The sequence below is a fragment of the Nomascus leucogenys genome, chromosome 4 (genome assembly GCF_006542625.1).
Source record: "Nomascus leucogenys isolate Asia chromosome 4, Asia_NLE_v1, whole genome shotgun sequence".
Taxonomy (NCBI): domain Eukaryota; kingdom Metazoa; phylum Chordata; class Mammalia; order Primates; family Hylobatidae; genus Nomascus; species Nomascus leucogenys.
The window spans coordinates 108,906,270-108,921,632 of NC_044384.1; the positions used below are offsets into that span (position 1 = coordinate 108,906,270).

General features: G+C 41.1%; 1 protein-coding gene across 7 annotated transcripts in view; it reads right to left on the minus strand.

Annotated features, from left to right (window-relative positions):
• Positions 1-11,693, minus strand: part of NKTR (natural killer cell triggering receptor) — a 46,777-nt gene extending 35,084 nt beyond the window's left edge. For 2 of the 7 annotated variants that reach the window (XM_030812036.1, XM_030812038.1), the window contains exons 1-2: positions 11,535-11,647; positions 11,249-11,329 (exon numbers count right to left, since the gene is read on the minus strand). Coding sequence is in view for 3 of the 7 variants with exons in the window: in XM_030812034.1 (XP_030667894.1) it covers positions 11,249-11,306 (58 nt within the window). In the remaining 4 variants the exon portion in view is untranslated. Of the gene's footprint in view, positions 1-11,248; positions 11,330-11,534 lie in introns of all 7 variants that reach the window. The other 5 variants (XM_030812034.1, XM_030812033.1, XM_030812041.1 and 2 more) reach the window with 3 other exon arrangements.
• Between the last annotated feature and the right edge of the window lie 3,670 nt (positions 11,694-15,363).

The window sequence follows — 15,363 nt, forward strand, 5'->3', positions numbered from 1 at the left end:
CTGATTTGCCCGCCTCAGCCTCCCAAAGTGCGGGATTACAGGCCACCGTGCCTAGCCAAGGGTTTAAGCATACTTAAACAGGTATTCACCGGCAGAACTAACAATATTTTACATCTTTCAAGCTTCTTTGGTAGGAGAGGTAGCAACCTAGTAAAAGATATAAAACAAATAGCCAAAAAACATAAAATATAAGGCCGAAACAACTTAATTATTTAGCCACATGAAGCTTTTTCCATGACATGTCCATAAACACCCAGCTAAAGGCTTCCTGCAGATAGTGCAAGCAAAAACTCAAAAGAGAACGTATTTACTGGCTCATGTAGTTATGACGAGGATATTAGTGCAGATCAGAGAACCAAAGAGCCAGGACGTCAGGAAATGAGGCCAGATGTTAGAGATGCCAGGTCTGACAATGCAAAAAGTGTTAAATACCACTTATTTATCCCAATCACTGCATATAGTCATATATTCATTAATGAATAAAACTAAAGATAAATTAATCACTTAGGAAGATAAAAGGAAGAATACCAAAATTTAGAAAAAAGAATTATAAGATAGTATACAGAATAAAAAACAGGCCCAATAAAGACACTAAATGCTGCTAACTATCCAAAAGAGTGCTGCCATTAATTCTTTAGATATAGATGAATTACTTCTAATCTTCAAGTAACATTAAAGTGTAACACCATATCAACTGTTATAGAGCACAGCAAAAGATGAAAAGCTTAATTTTTTTGAAACAAAATAAAATCGAAACCAAAGCCTGGGAGAGATGATATAAAACAAATTTAAAACCCCATATGCCAATCTCATTTTAAAAGAGACACTATTCAATATTAGGAAATCTACTAATACAGTTTATTGAAGTGAAGGAAAAATCCTATAAAAATCCCATGATAGAAAAAAAAAAATTCCCATGATAGAAACCAAAAGTGCATGGTGAAATTCAACATTCATATCTACTACAGACACAACAAAATAAATTTTAAAAAAGAAAAATATAAATTAGAAAAAAGAAATTCAACATTCATTCCTTTATATAACACACATATTCTCAGATATCTTTCAAATCAACAATCAGCATTATGTTTAATGGTGAAACACTCCTATAGCATTAATTCCACTGAAGCAGGAAACAAGTCAAAAGTAGTTGTTAGCATCACTACTGTTTAATGCTGTTTCAGAAATTCTAGTCAATATAGGCTGGGCATAGTGGCTCATGCCTATAATCCCAGCACTTTGGGAGGCTGAGGGGGGCGGATCACCTGAGGTCGGGAGTTCGAGACCAGCCTGACCAACATGGAGAAACCCCGTCTCTACTAAAAATACAAAATTAGCGGGTGTGGTGGCTCACTCCTGTGATCCCAGCTACTCGGGAGGCTGAGGCAGGAGAATCGCTTGAACGCGGGCGGCAGAGGTTGCGGTGAGCCGAAAGATTGCACCATTTTGCACTCCAGCCTGGGAAACGAGCGAAACTCCGTCTCGAAAAAAAAAAAAAAGGAAATTCTAGTCAATGTAAGTAGACAAGAGGACAATATGAGAGATTTACAAGTAAAAAAGAGCATATTTATTATCATTTGAAACATCAGCTATACATCTAGAAAGCCCAAAAGAACCAACTGAAATACCAACAGATACTGAAGTTGTTGATATTTATATTATGACAAACAAGAACGAGTAGAAAAAAAATACAGTAAAAATCACATTTTCAAAAGCAACAAGAAACATTCTAACTACATAACCATAAGAGTATAGGATCTATAAAAACAAAACTCCAACTTTGAGAGGCATAATGCCAACATGAATAAAGGGAGAGATACCTTGTTCTTGGACAAGACTCAAAATTGCAAATGTGCCCAATATTCCCTAGAGTAACCTATAATTTAATTGCAACCTTCAAAAATACCAGTGAGATTTCTGAGGGAACTTGACAAAATGATCCTGAAGGTGGTCTGAAAGAATAAATGTGCAATTCCCCTCCTTGAACTTTTGTTTCGAAATTTTCAAATCTACAAAGACGTTTTGCCATATTTATCCCTCTCTATACACACAATCTTCTGGAACAAACTGAAAGTTAAAGACACTGTGACACTTCACCCCTAATTATTAATACTTCCCCTTATATTCCTAAAGAATAAAAATATTCTGCTACTTAAATCCAAAACCACTACACCGAATAAATTTAATAGTGATTATCATCTACTCCATAGTTGTGGCATAAGATGAAACATTAACATTTGACCTCTGTCCCCAGTTCCATTTGACCTCTGTCCCCAGTTTCTAGCACAGTGCTCCTAAAACTTGTAATTTTCTAAGTGATAGGACTGATAGGAGCATCTTTTGTTCTATTTGATCTTTCTTCTTCTTTATTTTATTTTATTATTATTATACTTTAAGTTTTAGGGTACATGTGCACAATGTGCAGGTTTGTTACATATGTATCCATGTGCCATGTTGGTGTGCTGTACCCATTAACTCGTCATTTAGCATTAGGTATATCTCCTAATGCTGTCCCTCTCCCCTCCCCCCACCCCACAACAGTCCCCAGAGTGTGACGTTCCCCTTCCTGTGGCCATGTGTTCTCATTGTTCAATTCCCACCTATGAGTGAGAACATGCGGTGTTTGGTTTTTTGTCCTTGCGGCAGTTTACTGAGAATGATGATTTCCAGTTTCATCCATGTCCCTACAAAGGACATGAACTCATCATTTTTTATGGCTGCATAGTATTCCATGGTGTATATGTGCCACATTTTCTTAATCCAGTCTGTCGTTGTTGGACATTTGGGTTGGTTCCAAGTCTTTGCTATTGTGAATAGTGCCGCAATAAACATACGTGTGCATGTGTCTTTATAGCAGCATGATTTATAGTCCTTTGGGTATACACCCACTAATGGGATGCCTGGGTCAAATGGTATTTCTAGTTCTAGATCCCTGAGGAATCACCACACTGACTTCCACAATGGTTGAACTAGTTTACAGTCCCAGCAACAGTGTAAAAGTGTTCCTATTTCTCCACATCCTCTCCAGCACCTGTTGTTTCCTGACTTTTTAACGATCGCCATTCTAACTGGTGTGAGATGGTATCTCATTGTGGTTTTGATTTGCATTTCTCTGATGGCCAGTGATGATGAGCATGTTTTCATGTGTTTTTTGGCTACATAAATGTCTTCTTTTGAGAAGTGTCTGTTCATGACCCTCACCCACTTTTTGATGGGGTCTTCTTTTTTTTTTTTTGATATAAGAGTCTTGCTCTATTGCCCAGGCAGGAGTGCAGTGGCGTGATCTCAGCTCACTGCAACCTCTACCTCCCAGGTTCAAGCAATTCTCCTGCCTTAGCCTCCTGAGTAGCTGTGATTACAGGTGCTCGCCACCATGCCCGGCTAATTTTTGTACTTCTTTTTAGTGGTCAGGGTTTCACCATGTTGGCCAGGCTTGTCTGGAACTCCTGACCTCAAGTGATCCGCCTGCCTCGGCCTCCCAAAGTGCTGGGATTACAGGTATGAGCCACCATACCCAGCTTACTTTTTGATATTTCTCTCAGATTCTTGAAAGAGAACACTCAAATCCCTTAGCATTCGCATCCAAAGAAGAGACTCTTGGCAGACCCCCAGATAGCTTCAGGATAGGGGCTGGTTGCCAGAAAAACCATGCCTTGGTTAGAGGTCTAGAACTTTCAGCCTCACTTTCCAACCTTCAGACAGAGAAGAGGAGCTGGAGATTCAGTTAATAATTGATCACACATATGCAATCATACATGATGAAATAATTGATCATTCATACATATGTTTTTAGCCACAAAACCCCCTAAATGGCAGGGCTTAGAGAGAGCTTCCAGACTGGTGAACACAATGAGGGAGGTGGCATGTCCAGAAGGCCCATGCATCTCCCCACCCTCTGCACCTACAATACCTTGCCCTAGGCATCTCTTCCGTTTGGTTGTTCCTGAGTTATATCCTTTATAATAAACCAGTAATAGTAAGCCAACTGGCTTCCTAAGTTCTGTGAGCTGCTCTAGCAAATTACTGAAGCTGAGCAGGGCGTTGTAGAAACCCCTAATTTACAGCTGGTTGGTCAGAAGTAAGAGTGACTCAGAGGCCAGGTGCAGTGGCTCACGGAGGCCAAGGTGGGTGGATTACCTGAGGTCAGGAGTTTAGGACCAGCTTGGCCAACATGGTGAAACCCTGTATCTAATAAAAAATACAAAAAGTAGCCGGGTGTGGTGGCGGGTGCCTGTAATCCCAGCTACTTGGGAGGCCGAGGCACAAGAAATCACTTGAACCTGGGAGGCGGAGTTTGCAGTGAGCCGAGATCGCGCCATTGCACTCCAGCCTGGATGACAAGAAGGAAACTCAAAAAAAAAAAAAAAAAAAAAAAAAAAAAAAAGAGTGACTCAGGACTTGCGATTGGCATGCCTGCAGTGGGAGCAGTCTTGTGGAACTGATTTCTCTTAACTTGTGGAATATGATACTAACTCTAGGTAGATAGTGTCCAGAATCAAAGTGAATTGTTGGACACTTAGTTGGCTTTGAAGAATCTGTTACTGTGGGAAAAAACTCCTCCTAATAGTCCACATTCAAATTTACCCAACTACCCCTACAATGCCCTTTACATGTTTTTTCCCCTTTTCATTCTTTTTAATGGCTGAACGGAATTCTGTTGTTTGGCTGTATCAAATTTTACTCAACCAATCCTCAACTGATTAGCATTTGAGTTCCTTCTAGTTTACTGACAAATATACATCTATTTTTTAAAATCCAGGAATCTCATTCAAGCATTATATACCCATTTGGTTTTCATTTGTTGGCCTCTTTAAAACAGTCTCCATCTCCATCTTTTTGTTTTTGCACCCCATTAGAAAGCATGTCAGCCCGACCTGTTAAAGTACCTTTATAACTGAGATATTAGCCACATCTTAGTTGTAAAGGAATTTTCCTCCATTTTAAATTAATAATCTGTTGGATACATTGCACACAGCACAACTTTTCACCTATGGTTTGGCCACTGATGACTACTTTCTGAACCAGTTATTACCCTGGGGGTTGCAAAATGATGATTCTTCTGATTCCATCAATTCTTCTGTATCTATCAAACTTGAATCTTTCTGTTAAGAGCTGCATGCACCCACCCCATGTCAAGAGTAACACGGTATCGACACAAAAAGAGCCTGGATCCCTCACATGGACAGTCCTGATCTGCTGACTCTGAGTGCTGTGTGACAGAAAAGCAAAACTTTTATATTGTTTTAAGTACTGTTATTTAACCTTTATGTTAGAACCAATCTTATCATTTAGCCTAACTAATACAAGGTATTTTCATATGAGGGTAAACTATACAGTCACCAAAAGTGATTACATATCAGAAAGCTGAGATAGGAGGATCATTTGAGACCAGGAGTTTGAGGCTACACCACACTATGATCATGCCTGTGAATAGTCACATTGCTCCAGCATGAGCAACACAGTGATACCCTGTCTCTAAAGAAAAAGCAAAGGAAATTTTTTTTTTTTACGGATAGTGTCTCACTATGTTGCCCAGGCTAGTAGGTTTCTAACTCCTATGCTCAAGCAATCCTCCTGCCTTGGCCTCCCAAAGTGCTGGGATTACAAGCATGAGCCACTGTGCCTGGCCAAGAAAAAAATAAAAATTTAAAATAAAAGACAAAATATTAAAAAATGTTAAAAGGTGATTACATAAAGATTAATTGGTGTTTAATAAAATAAACATTGCTGAATTAAGAATCAGGCTTCAATTCTTTGTACAAGTATACACACATAGTTAGGGAGTGAAAGCAGGAATTCAGGATTTCACTCTACAGCACTGTCTCTTGGACTTTATAAGATACAGTCTCTGGGAACAAAAGGGACCAAAATCAAAGGTCTACCTGCACAATACCTAAATATGAAAGCCCCTTAACTTGACTTAGTGTTCATACTCCTGCACATGGAATACTTAAAGCAACTTAAAAAAAAAATCAGATACTGTACTATATATACTTAACAAATACAGACTGCTCTACAAGAACAGTGATAGAATTTTAAGAAACACTGCATTATCGAAAATCACATATAAAAACAACTGTTTCCATAGAAAAATGGGAACTGGGGGGGACAAAGGAGTTTCCAGTTGCAGTAAAAATATTTTTTTCTTTAGGAGTATCAATAATAAATTTTAGCTGTAAGAGGATGTTATAAAATCTAAATATCATTGAGGAAACCCTACAACTGACCAAACCTCATTTCTGCCTCCATTCCCAGCACTGTCATAGCATAGTGCCCTTCAAATCAGTTAGGACAAACAAGAAGGACTCAGAGCAGCAGTGCTATCCAACTCCTCTTCTCTCCCACACCACTCTTCCCCACCTGCTTATCCGATTGTTATACCAAACAGTAGTGTGCCTAATTAAAACTGTGCTTCTTACTCTATTTTGTTCCTATTAGAGTAAGTTCATGTTACAAAAACACAATCTATAAGATGGTATTATTTAATTACTCTTCTCAACAATCTTATTACGTAAGCACTATTACACTGGAGTCCTATTATGAGGTTAATAATATAACTAATAGGTTAATGAGCACATACAGTGCAAGTCATTTAAATTTCAGGCCATTGCATCTAGTCACTCTACTCATGAGCTTATGACCCAGGGTGACCTTGAGAGGGAATATGCATTTCTCCTATTCCCTCAGAACAAACCAGATCCCATATACCTCTCTCGAAGGATGAGCTATTTTGAATGTGAGTCTAAAGTTTAGTTTAATTTTGAATATAAGCAAATTTTCCTGTCCTGTAAGCTTTGGAACCAAATTAAGAACAAAACTGTATAGTACTTCCATTTCACAAAGAGGTTGTTAAACGGCTTGACCAAGGACACAAGTAGCACTCAAAACATTTGCCTGAATCCTTTGTCACCTCTTAAGACTAATTTCTTGGTATCACTTCCAAATACTTTACAATGTTTGCTAAAAACACATTTTCAAGTCTGTTTTTATGAATCTTAAGCAGTAAAGCAAATCCAAACATAACAATAATTATATTAAATATATATAGTTAAACATACTGACTGAAAGACATTGTCAGAGTGGGACAAGACCCATCTATTTGCTATCTACAAGAAATCCACTTTAAATACTATATAGAAAGGTTAAAAGTAAAAGGATTGAAAATTACATACCATGTAAACACTAATAAAACGGAAGTAACTATATTCATATCTGAGGCAAAGGAAACTTCAGAGCCAGGAAAGTTACTAGGAATATAAGGTGTCATTACATAATAATAAAAGAGTTCACTAAGAAGACAACAATCCTAAATATGTATGCACCCACCTAACAGCCTCAAAATAAATGAAGCAAAAACTAAGAGAACTTAAAAGAGAAATACGGCCGGGCATGGTGGCTCATGCCTGTAATCCCAGCACTTCAGGAAGCCGAGGCAGGTGGATTGCTTGGGCCCAGGAATTCAAGACCAGCCTGGGCATCATGAAGAAACCCTGTCTCTACTAAAAATACAAAAAATTGGCCAGGCATGGTGGCTCACACCCGTAGTCCCAGCTACTGGGGAGGCAGAGGCACGAGAATCACTTGAACCAGGAAGGCAGAGGGTGTGGTGAGCCAAGATCATGCCACTGCACTCCAGCATTCCAGCCTGGGCAACAGAGCAAGACTCAGTCTCAAAAAAGAAAAAAGGAGAGAAATAGATAAATCCACAATTACAGTTGTTACAGTTGCAGACTTCAATACTCTTCTCTTGGTAATCAGTAAACAAGTAGAAAATCAGCAAAGATATAAAAGAATTGACCAACACTAATAGCCAACTGGATTTGACATTTATAGAACACACTACACAAAAACAGCAGAATGTACATTCAAGTGCACAAAGAACTGAAATCATGTGTGCTCTCTAGCCATAATGGAATTAAATTAGAAGTCATTTGAGACTCTGTCTCAAAAAAAAAAGGTATCAAATCAACAATCTATGCTTCAACATTAAGAAACTAGAAAAAGAACGAAATAAAAACTGAAGCAAGCATTGGAAAGAAAGAAAACAATGAAATTGAAAATAAAAATAGAAACAAAATTCAATCAGATCAAAATCTGGTTCTTTGAAAATGTATAATGAATACTCAGACTGACAAAGGAAAAACACAAAAGGAAAAATTATCAATATCAGGAATGAAAAGAGACATCACTACAGACCCCACAGATATTAAAAGAGGCTGTGACAAACAACTCTAAGCACATAAACTTGATAACTTAGATAAAATGCACCAATTTCTTTAATAAAAACCACAGGCTGGGTGCCGTGGCTCACACTTGTAATTCTAGCATTTTGGAAGGCAGAGGTGGGCAGATCACTTGAGGTCAGGAGTTCAGACCAGCCTGGCTAACATGGTGAAACCCTGTCTCTAACAAAAATACAAAAATTAGCCGGGGGTGGTGGCACATGCCTGTAATCCCAGCTACTGGGGAGGCTGAGGCAGGAAAATCGTTTGAACCTGGGAGGTGGAGGTTGCACCGAGCCGAGATGGCGCCATTGCACTCCAGCCTGAGTGAAAAAGTGAGACTTTGTCTCAAAAAAAAAAAAAAAAGTTGTGTAAAATCCACTATTTAGTTAATATACTCAAAAAGTGCTAGTATTTTACAAGACTGAACCATATGAATTTGCCAATTATCAAATGATTAAACCTAGAACAATGATGTAAGCATTGCATTTCCTTGTTTTATATGATTCAGCGTTCTCAAGAGTGCTAATCACATCTACACATCTATCACAATGAATTGCCTTGGATGTTGAGAACTGAGGTTCATTGAACATTTGTCAAACATATTCTGGAGATTTTTCACAACACAGGTTATGTGCAAATCTAGAATCTCAACATTTACTAGGAAAGGAGTACTTAACTACAGAAATTTTTACTTGTACTTTTTCTTAAGCTTTTTTTTTTTTTTTTTTTTTAGAAACAGGATCTTGCTCTGCTGACCAAGCCTGAGTGCAGTGGTGCAATCACAGCTCATGACAGCCTTAAACTCCTGAGCTCAAGCCATCCTCCCACCTCACCCTTCCAAGTACAGGTGAGCACCACCATGCCTGGCTAATTAAAAATTTTTTTTTTTTGTAGAGACAGGGTCTTGCTATATTGCCTAGGCTGGTCTCAAACTCCTGGCTTCAAGCAATCCTCCTGCCTGGGCCTCCCTAAGTGCTGGGATTACTGGTATGAGCCACCATACTTGGTCATACTTCTACTTTTCAGCAATCTACTATTTTTCTTTTCTTTTGTTTTTTTTTTTTTTTTGAGACAGGGTCTCACTCTGTCACCCAGGCTGACATGCAGTGGTATAATCTCTACTCACTGCAACGTCTGCTTCCCAGGCTCAAGCAATCCTCCAGCCTCAGCCTCCCAGATAGCTGGGACTACAGGCAAAAACTAAGAGAGCCACCATGCCCAGCTAATTTTTGTATTTTTTGTAGAGATGGGGTTTCACCATGTTGGCCAGGCTCGTCTTGAACTCCTGATCTCAAAATGATCCACCCGCATCTGCCTCCTGAAGTGCTGGGATTACAGGCGTGAGCTATTTTTAATTCTTAATAAAAAATAACCCTGTTATCTGAAGCATGGATTCACTACAGAATAAAGATTAAGGTCCATCAAGGCTTTCCAGTAACACTTATTTTAAAAAAAAAAGATCAATCAAGGCTAAAAACATTAAAAAGAGAGAGAGAAGGCAACCAAATTTCTAGGATTACCTCATCCCTTTGCTCAAAACCCTTTAATATCTTCCCACCTCACTGAATCAGTCCTACAGGCCATTTCCTACTATTCTCTTCCCTCTTCTTCTCCAGCCATACTGGGCACCTTGCAGTCCCTCAAACATGCAAGTACAGTCCTCTATTGTTCAATAACCAGGACGGATTCTGAGAAATGTGTAATTAGGCAATTTCGTCACTGTGTGAACATCATGGAATGTACTTAAACACACCTAGATGGTACGGCCTACTACACACCTAAGCTATACGGTCTATTTGCTCCTAGGCTACAAACCTGTACAGGATGTTACTCCACTGAATACCGTAGGCAACATTAACACAATGAAGTATTTCTGTATCTAAACACAGCTAAACATTAAAAAGTTACCAAAAAAAGTATTATATATAAGACCACTGTTAGAGACAGAAATGTCATTTGGCGCCTGACTGTATACTACTCCTCACCTCAGGGCTGTGCTGTTTCCCTCTACCAGGAATGCTCTTCTTAAATATGGCTCACTTCATCTCCTTCTGATATCTGCTTAAATGCCATCTTCTCAAAATGGCCTTGTCTGACCAACTTATTAAAATAGTATCCCAACTACAAGTCACTGTTATTTTTTTCCTAGTTGTCTGTCTTCCCCCCAATAGAATATAAACTATAAAAGGAAGAGAGGCCTTTGTTTTATGCGCTGCTCTATCTCCAGACCCTGGAACAGTAGCATGCTCTCATAAGAATATGCAGAACAAGATGTTGCACAAAGACAATATATATATATGCCTCCAATTAAAACTTTTGTCACGGATAACAGTAAAAGCTAAGAAAACAGTTTGAAGCCCTGCACGCTCTGCTACTTAGAAGGAAATAACTACACTTAAGAAGGAAATGTTTCATGTAAAAAAAAATACACTAACAAATGTCTGGATTCCCTAAAGACAAACATTAATGCTAAGTGCATGCATGCTGCAATTCTGCTGGTACAAAATGCTCTGGTTTATCACAAAAGACGTTCACTAAGCCATTTTCCCAGGAACCACGAAATTCTAGCTAAAGATTCTTAAGGAAAAATAGAGGCAACGTTAACATATTAGTGATATATCGTGATTAGGAAACACAATATTTCCTACTAGTTGAAACTTCATAGCACCAAGCAAGATAACCGGAAATCGGATAGGGAGTGTCTGCCCCACGGAGACACTGGGAGAGAAAAAGTCCTCAAAGAACTGCACCTCCTTTTCTTGGCGCCAGGCTGGCTACGAGGACTAAGTCCGGAGATGCAGCGGGGTGTGTGGGGTTTGGCAGGAAGAGGCCCGGACTGCGAGTTAGGGGTGTGCCCAGGCCACCTTCCTCTCCCACTGATTTTCTCTCAAGAGAAAACGGAAAGTTGACTGCGCCTCCTACCCGCTCCCAAACAGGTCGGGGGGAGGGTTGCTGAGAGTAGACCCCTCCCCTTCGCCAAGGCAGGCCTCGGCCCCAGCAGCGCTCCCCAGTTTCCAGCTCACCCGGCTCCCGGTTGATCTCGATATCGAAGTGGCACTGCGGCCGGTCCTGCGCCCCCATCGCGACCGAGGTGGCAGCAAGAGCTGGGAGAGAGGGGGAGGAAAGCGGTCAGGGCAGGGGCGAGGGCGGGGGCGAGGGCAGGGGCGAGGGCGGGGCTGAGACGAAGTCCGCGCCACGGTGCCTCACGCCGGCCCGTCGCGACAGCGCAGGAGGCCAAGACGAGGCCCCCTCCCGCCCCGGGCCTCGCGGCTCCCACGCAGCGCGCACGCATGCGGGCGAGCTCTTCACCTGGCTGGCCTCCAGCCTGAGCGGGTCCCCGTGAGCAGAGGAGAAAGCACTGCCACTGCAGCCAGACCCCAACGCCGCTAACGGAACGCCGTCTCCTCCCCCGGGCCTGGCCTCCCAGTGCCACGCTAAACCCCGCGAGAGTCGGGACAAATACCGCGAGAGTACAGTCTAGATGGGGGTGGTCAACCGAAGGTGGCGGCAGCGAGGGCCTACGCACGGGGGCGTGTCTGGGGAGCGCTCGAGGAGCCTCCAGCCAGCGCTTCTATACTTGCGCGCTCCCTGTTCGCCCCCCACTTTGAAGTCAGTCGCCAAATCTGAAAGCCGTGGATGCGCCTGCGCCCTCCATCTTGTCCGGTGTGGCTGTGAGCGTGGCGCATTTTCCGATATCGCGAGACTTCCCTGTTTCCGAGCGCTGTGAAGGAACTGAGTGAATTGAGGCTTTGAGTTTTCGTTAGCCAAGACGTTGTGTTGCTCTGTGTTCTTTTTGGCCGGGGGTGGTTTTGTCCGTTGCCTAGTGTTAGGTCTTTTAGGCTGAGTAATGCGTTCCTTCCCGCTTTGGCACCAGCGTCACTGGCACCGTTTCTGTCCTATGCTTACTGGCCATTCTGCATCTTCTGTGAAGTTTCACTTCCAGTCTTCTGCCCGTTTTTAAATCTGGTCCTTCGTGTTTAACAGTTCTGGATACAAATGTTTTGTTAGATATATGTGTGCTCTGAATGAAAATCTTTTGTTTCGTAAATGATTGCGAAGTCTTTCTCCCAATCTGGGCCTGTCGTTTCATTGTTTTGACCGTGTTTTTGGAAAAGAAGTTTTTAATTCTGATTAAGTCAATTGGTCAGTTTTATATTTTATGGTTTGTGCTTTTTCTGTGCTAGGAAATATCTGCCTACCTCAAGTTCGTGAAGATATTCTGTGTTCTCATATATGTTTTACATAGTCTTTAACGTGTAAGTCTATGATCTAAATAGCATTAATTTTTGCTTATGTTGTGAAGTAAGCGTCAACATTTTCCTATCGGGATATACAGTCGTTCCATTACCATTTGTTGAACAGACTCTTATACATTGAATTACCTTCGCCTTGTGACCATATATGTGTGGGTCTATTTCTGGATTTTTGTTCCAATGATCTGCGTCTGAGTACCACACTATTTTTTAAGTTTCTTTTTTAAACTATAAAATATACATTAGATGGGCCAGGCGCGGTGGCTCATGCCTGTAATCCCAGCACTTTGGGAGGCCAAGGCAGACGGATCACGAGGTCAGGAGATCGAGACCATCCTGGCTAACACGGTGAAACCCTGTCTCTACTAAAAATACAAAAAATTAGCCGGGCGTGGTGGCGGGCGCCTGTAGTCCCAGCTACTCAGGAGGCTGAGGCAGGAGAATGGCGTGAACCCGGGAGGCAGAGCTTGCAGTAAGCCGAGATCGGGCCACTGCATTCCAGCCTGGGCGACAGAGCGAGACTCCGTCTCAAAAAAAAAAAAAAAAAAAATATATATATATATATATATATATATACATATATATATACACACTACATGAAAGTTGCCATTTTAACCATTTTTAAGTGTACAGTTGACTGGCATTAACTGTATTTCACACGGTTTTACAACCCTCAGTACCTACCATCCGTCCACAGAACATTTTCCATCTTGCAAAACTGAAACTCTGTATTATTAAACAGTAACTTCCCATTTCCCTCTTTTCCCAAGTTCCTGGCACCACCCTTCTACTTTCTCTCTGTAATTTGTCTACTCTAGTATTTGTCTACTCATATGTGAGTAAAATCATACAATATTTGTTGTTTTAGGCTAGGTGCGGTGGCTCACACCTGTAATCCCTGCACTCTGGGAGGCCGAGGTGGGTGGATCACATGAGGTCAGGAGTTCGAGACCAGCCTGGCCAACATGATGAAACGCCGTCTCTACTAAAAATACAAAAAATTAGCAGAGCGTGATGGCAGGCACCTGTAATCCCAGCTACTCAGGAGGCTGAGGCAGGAGAATCACTTGAACCCGGGAGGTAGAGATTGCAGTGAGCCGAGATTGCACCACTGTACTCCAGCCTGGGCGACAGAGTGAGACTCTGTCTCAAAAAAAAAAAAAAAGTTGTTCTTTTGTAACTGGGTGATTTCACTTTGCATGTCTTCCATTTCATCCGTGTTGTAGCATGTCAGAATTTCCTTTTTTGAGGCTGAATAATATTCCATTGTATGTGTATATCATATTTTGTCTATCCATTCATATATCAGTGGATATTTAGATTGCTTCTACCTTTTGGCTGTTGTAAATAGTACTGTTATGAACGTGGGTGTATAAATACCTCTTTGAAACCTGCTTTCAATTATTTTGGATGTATGCCCAGAAATGGAATCACTGGATCATAAGGCTAATTCCATTTAAGATTTTTCCAGGAATTACCATACTGTTTTCCATAGGTGCACTATTTTACATTTCTATCAGCAGTGCACAAAGGTTCCAATTTTTCCACATCATCACCAACACTTGTTATTTTTTGGTTTTCTTTATTGCCATCCTAATGGATGTGAAGTGGCACACTGTTTCAATTACTGTAGTTTTATAGTAAATTTGGAAATTGGGCTCACTTAGATTGGGTGTCCAATCTTTTGGTTTACCTGGGCCACATTGGAAGAATAATTGTCTTCAGCCATACATAAAATACACTAACACTAACAATAGCCAATGAGCTTAAAATCGCAACAAAATCTCCTATTTCTTGAAAGTTTATGAATTTGTGTTGGGCTGCACCCAAAGTTGTCCTGGGCCACATGTGGTCCATGGGTGTCGGGTTGGACAAGCTTGACTTAGATCATTTCCGACCTGTTTCTGCACCTATGTCACCTTTTGTTTTTTTTTGAGACAAAGTCTCGCTCTGTTGCCCAGGTTGGAGTGCAGTGGCACGATCTTGGCTCACTGCAACCTCTGCCTCCTGAGATCAAGCGATTCCCCTGCCTCAGCCTCCAGAGTAGCTGAGACTACAGGTACACACCACCACACCTGGCCGATTTTTTTGTATTTTTAGTAGAGACAGGGTTTCACCATGTTGGCCAGACTGGTCTCAATCTCCTGACCTTGTGATATGCCCGCATTGGCCTCCCAAAGTGCTGGGATTACAGGCGTGAGTCACCGCACCCAGCCGTCCATGTCACCTTTTTAAAGTGCAGTCAAACCTTTGGTACTTCCACACCATCACAGAAGTGCTGTCCTTTGTTAGAGCTTGTCCATTCTACCTCTCTGAGAGTCCAGTGTGTCTATTAGAGGAGCAGTCTGTAGGCTGAATTGAGAAGCTAGCGGTCTTGGGTCTGATTTTGCTGACAGTTACAGATTTGAACAGTATGAAATGTACATGCCTTTCTGGAGATGAAATAGTTTGATAAAGCTAACTTTCATACATGGATTCATGAAAGGATGGAGACCATTGCCCAGCTTTGTAATTACTGTGTTTAGGACATCAGGCTTCAATGTAAATAGGTTTTAGAGCTCAGGAATGAAATATTTAATTTGGGATGTACTTAAAGAACTTTAAACCTGGAATTCATTCTTATCTTGACATTCCAGCAATTCTGTTCTTTCTACCACTGGTTATGTGACCTGAGACAAATCACTTTGATCTCTCTGAAGTTGACTTTCTTCATCTGTAAAATAAATGAGATAAAATATCTCCTTTCTAAGGTCCTGCCTCTCTCAAAGATTATTTTATTCTGTCTCGTGATTTGAAATTATATTTTAGATGATTCGAAGATAAAGTATGCAATTTGGTCTGTGGTTAAGGTGAAGAAACTCCTGGGACAAGGCAGGCCTAGGGCT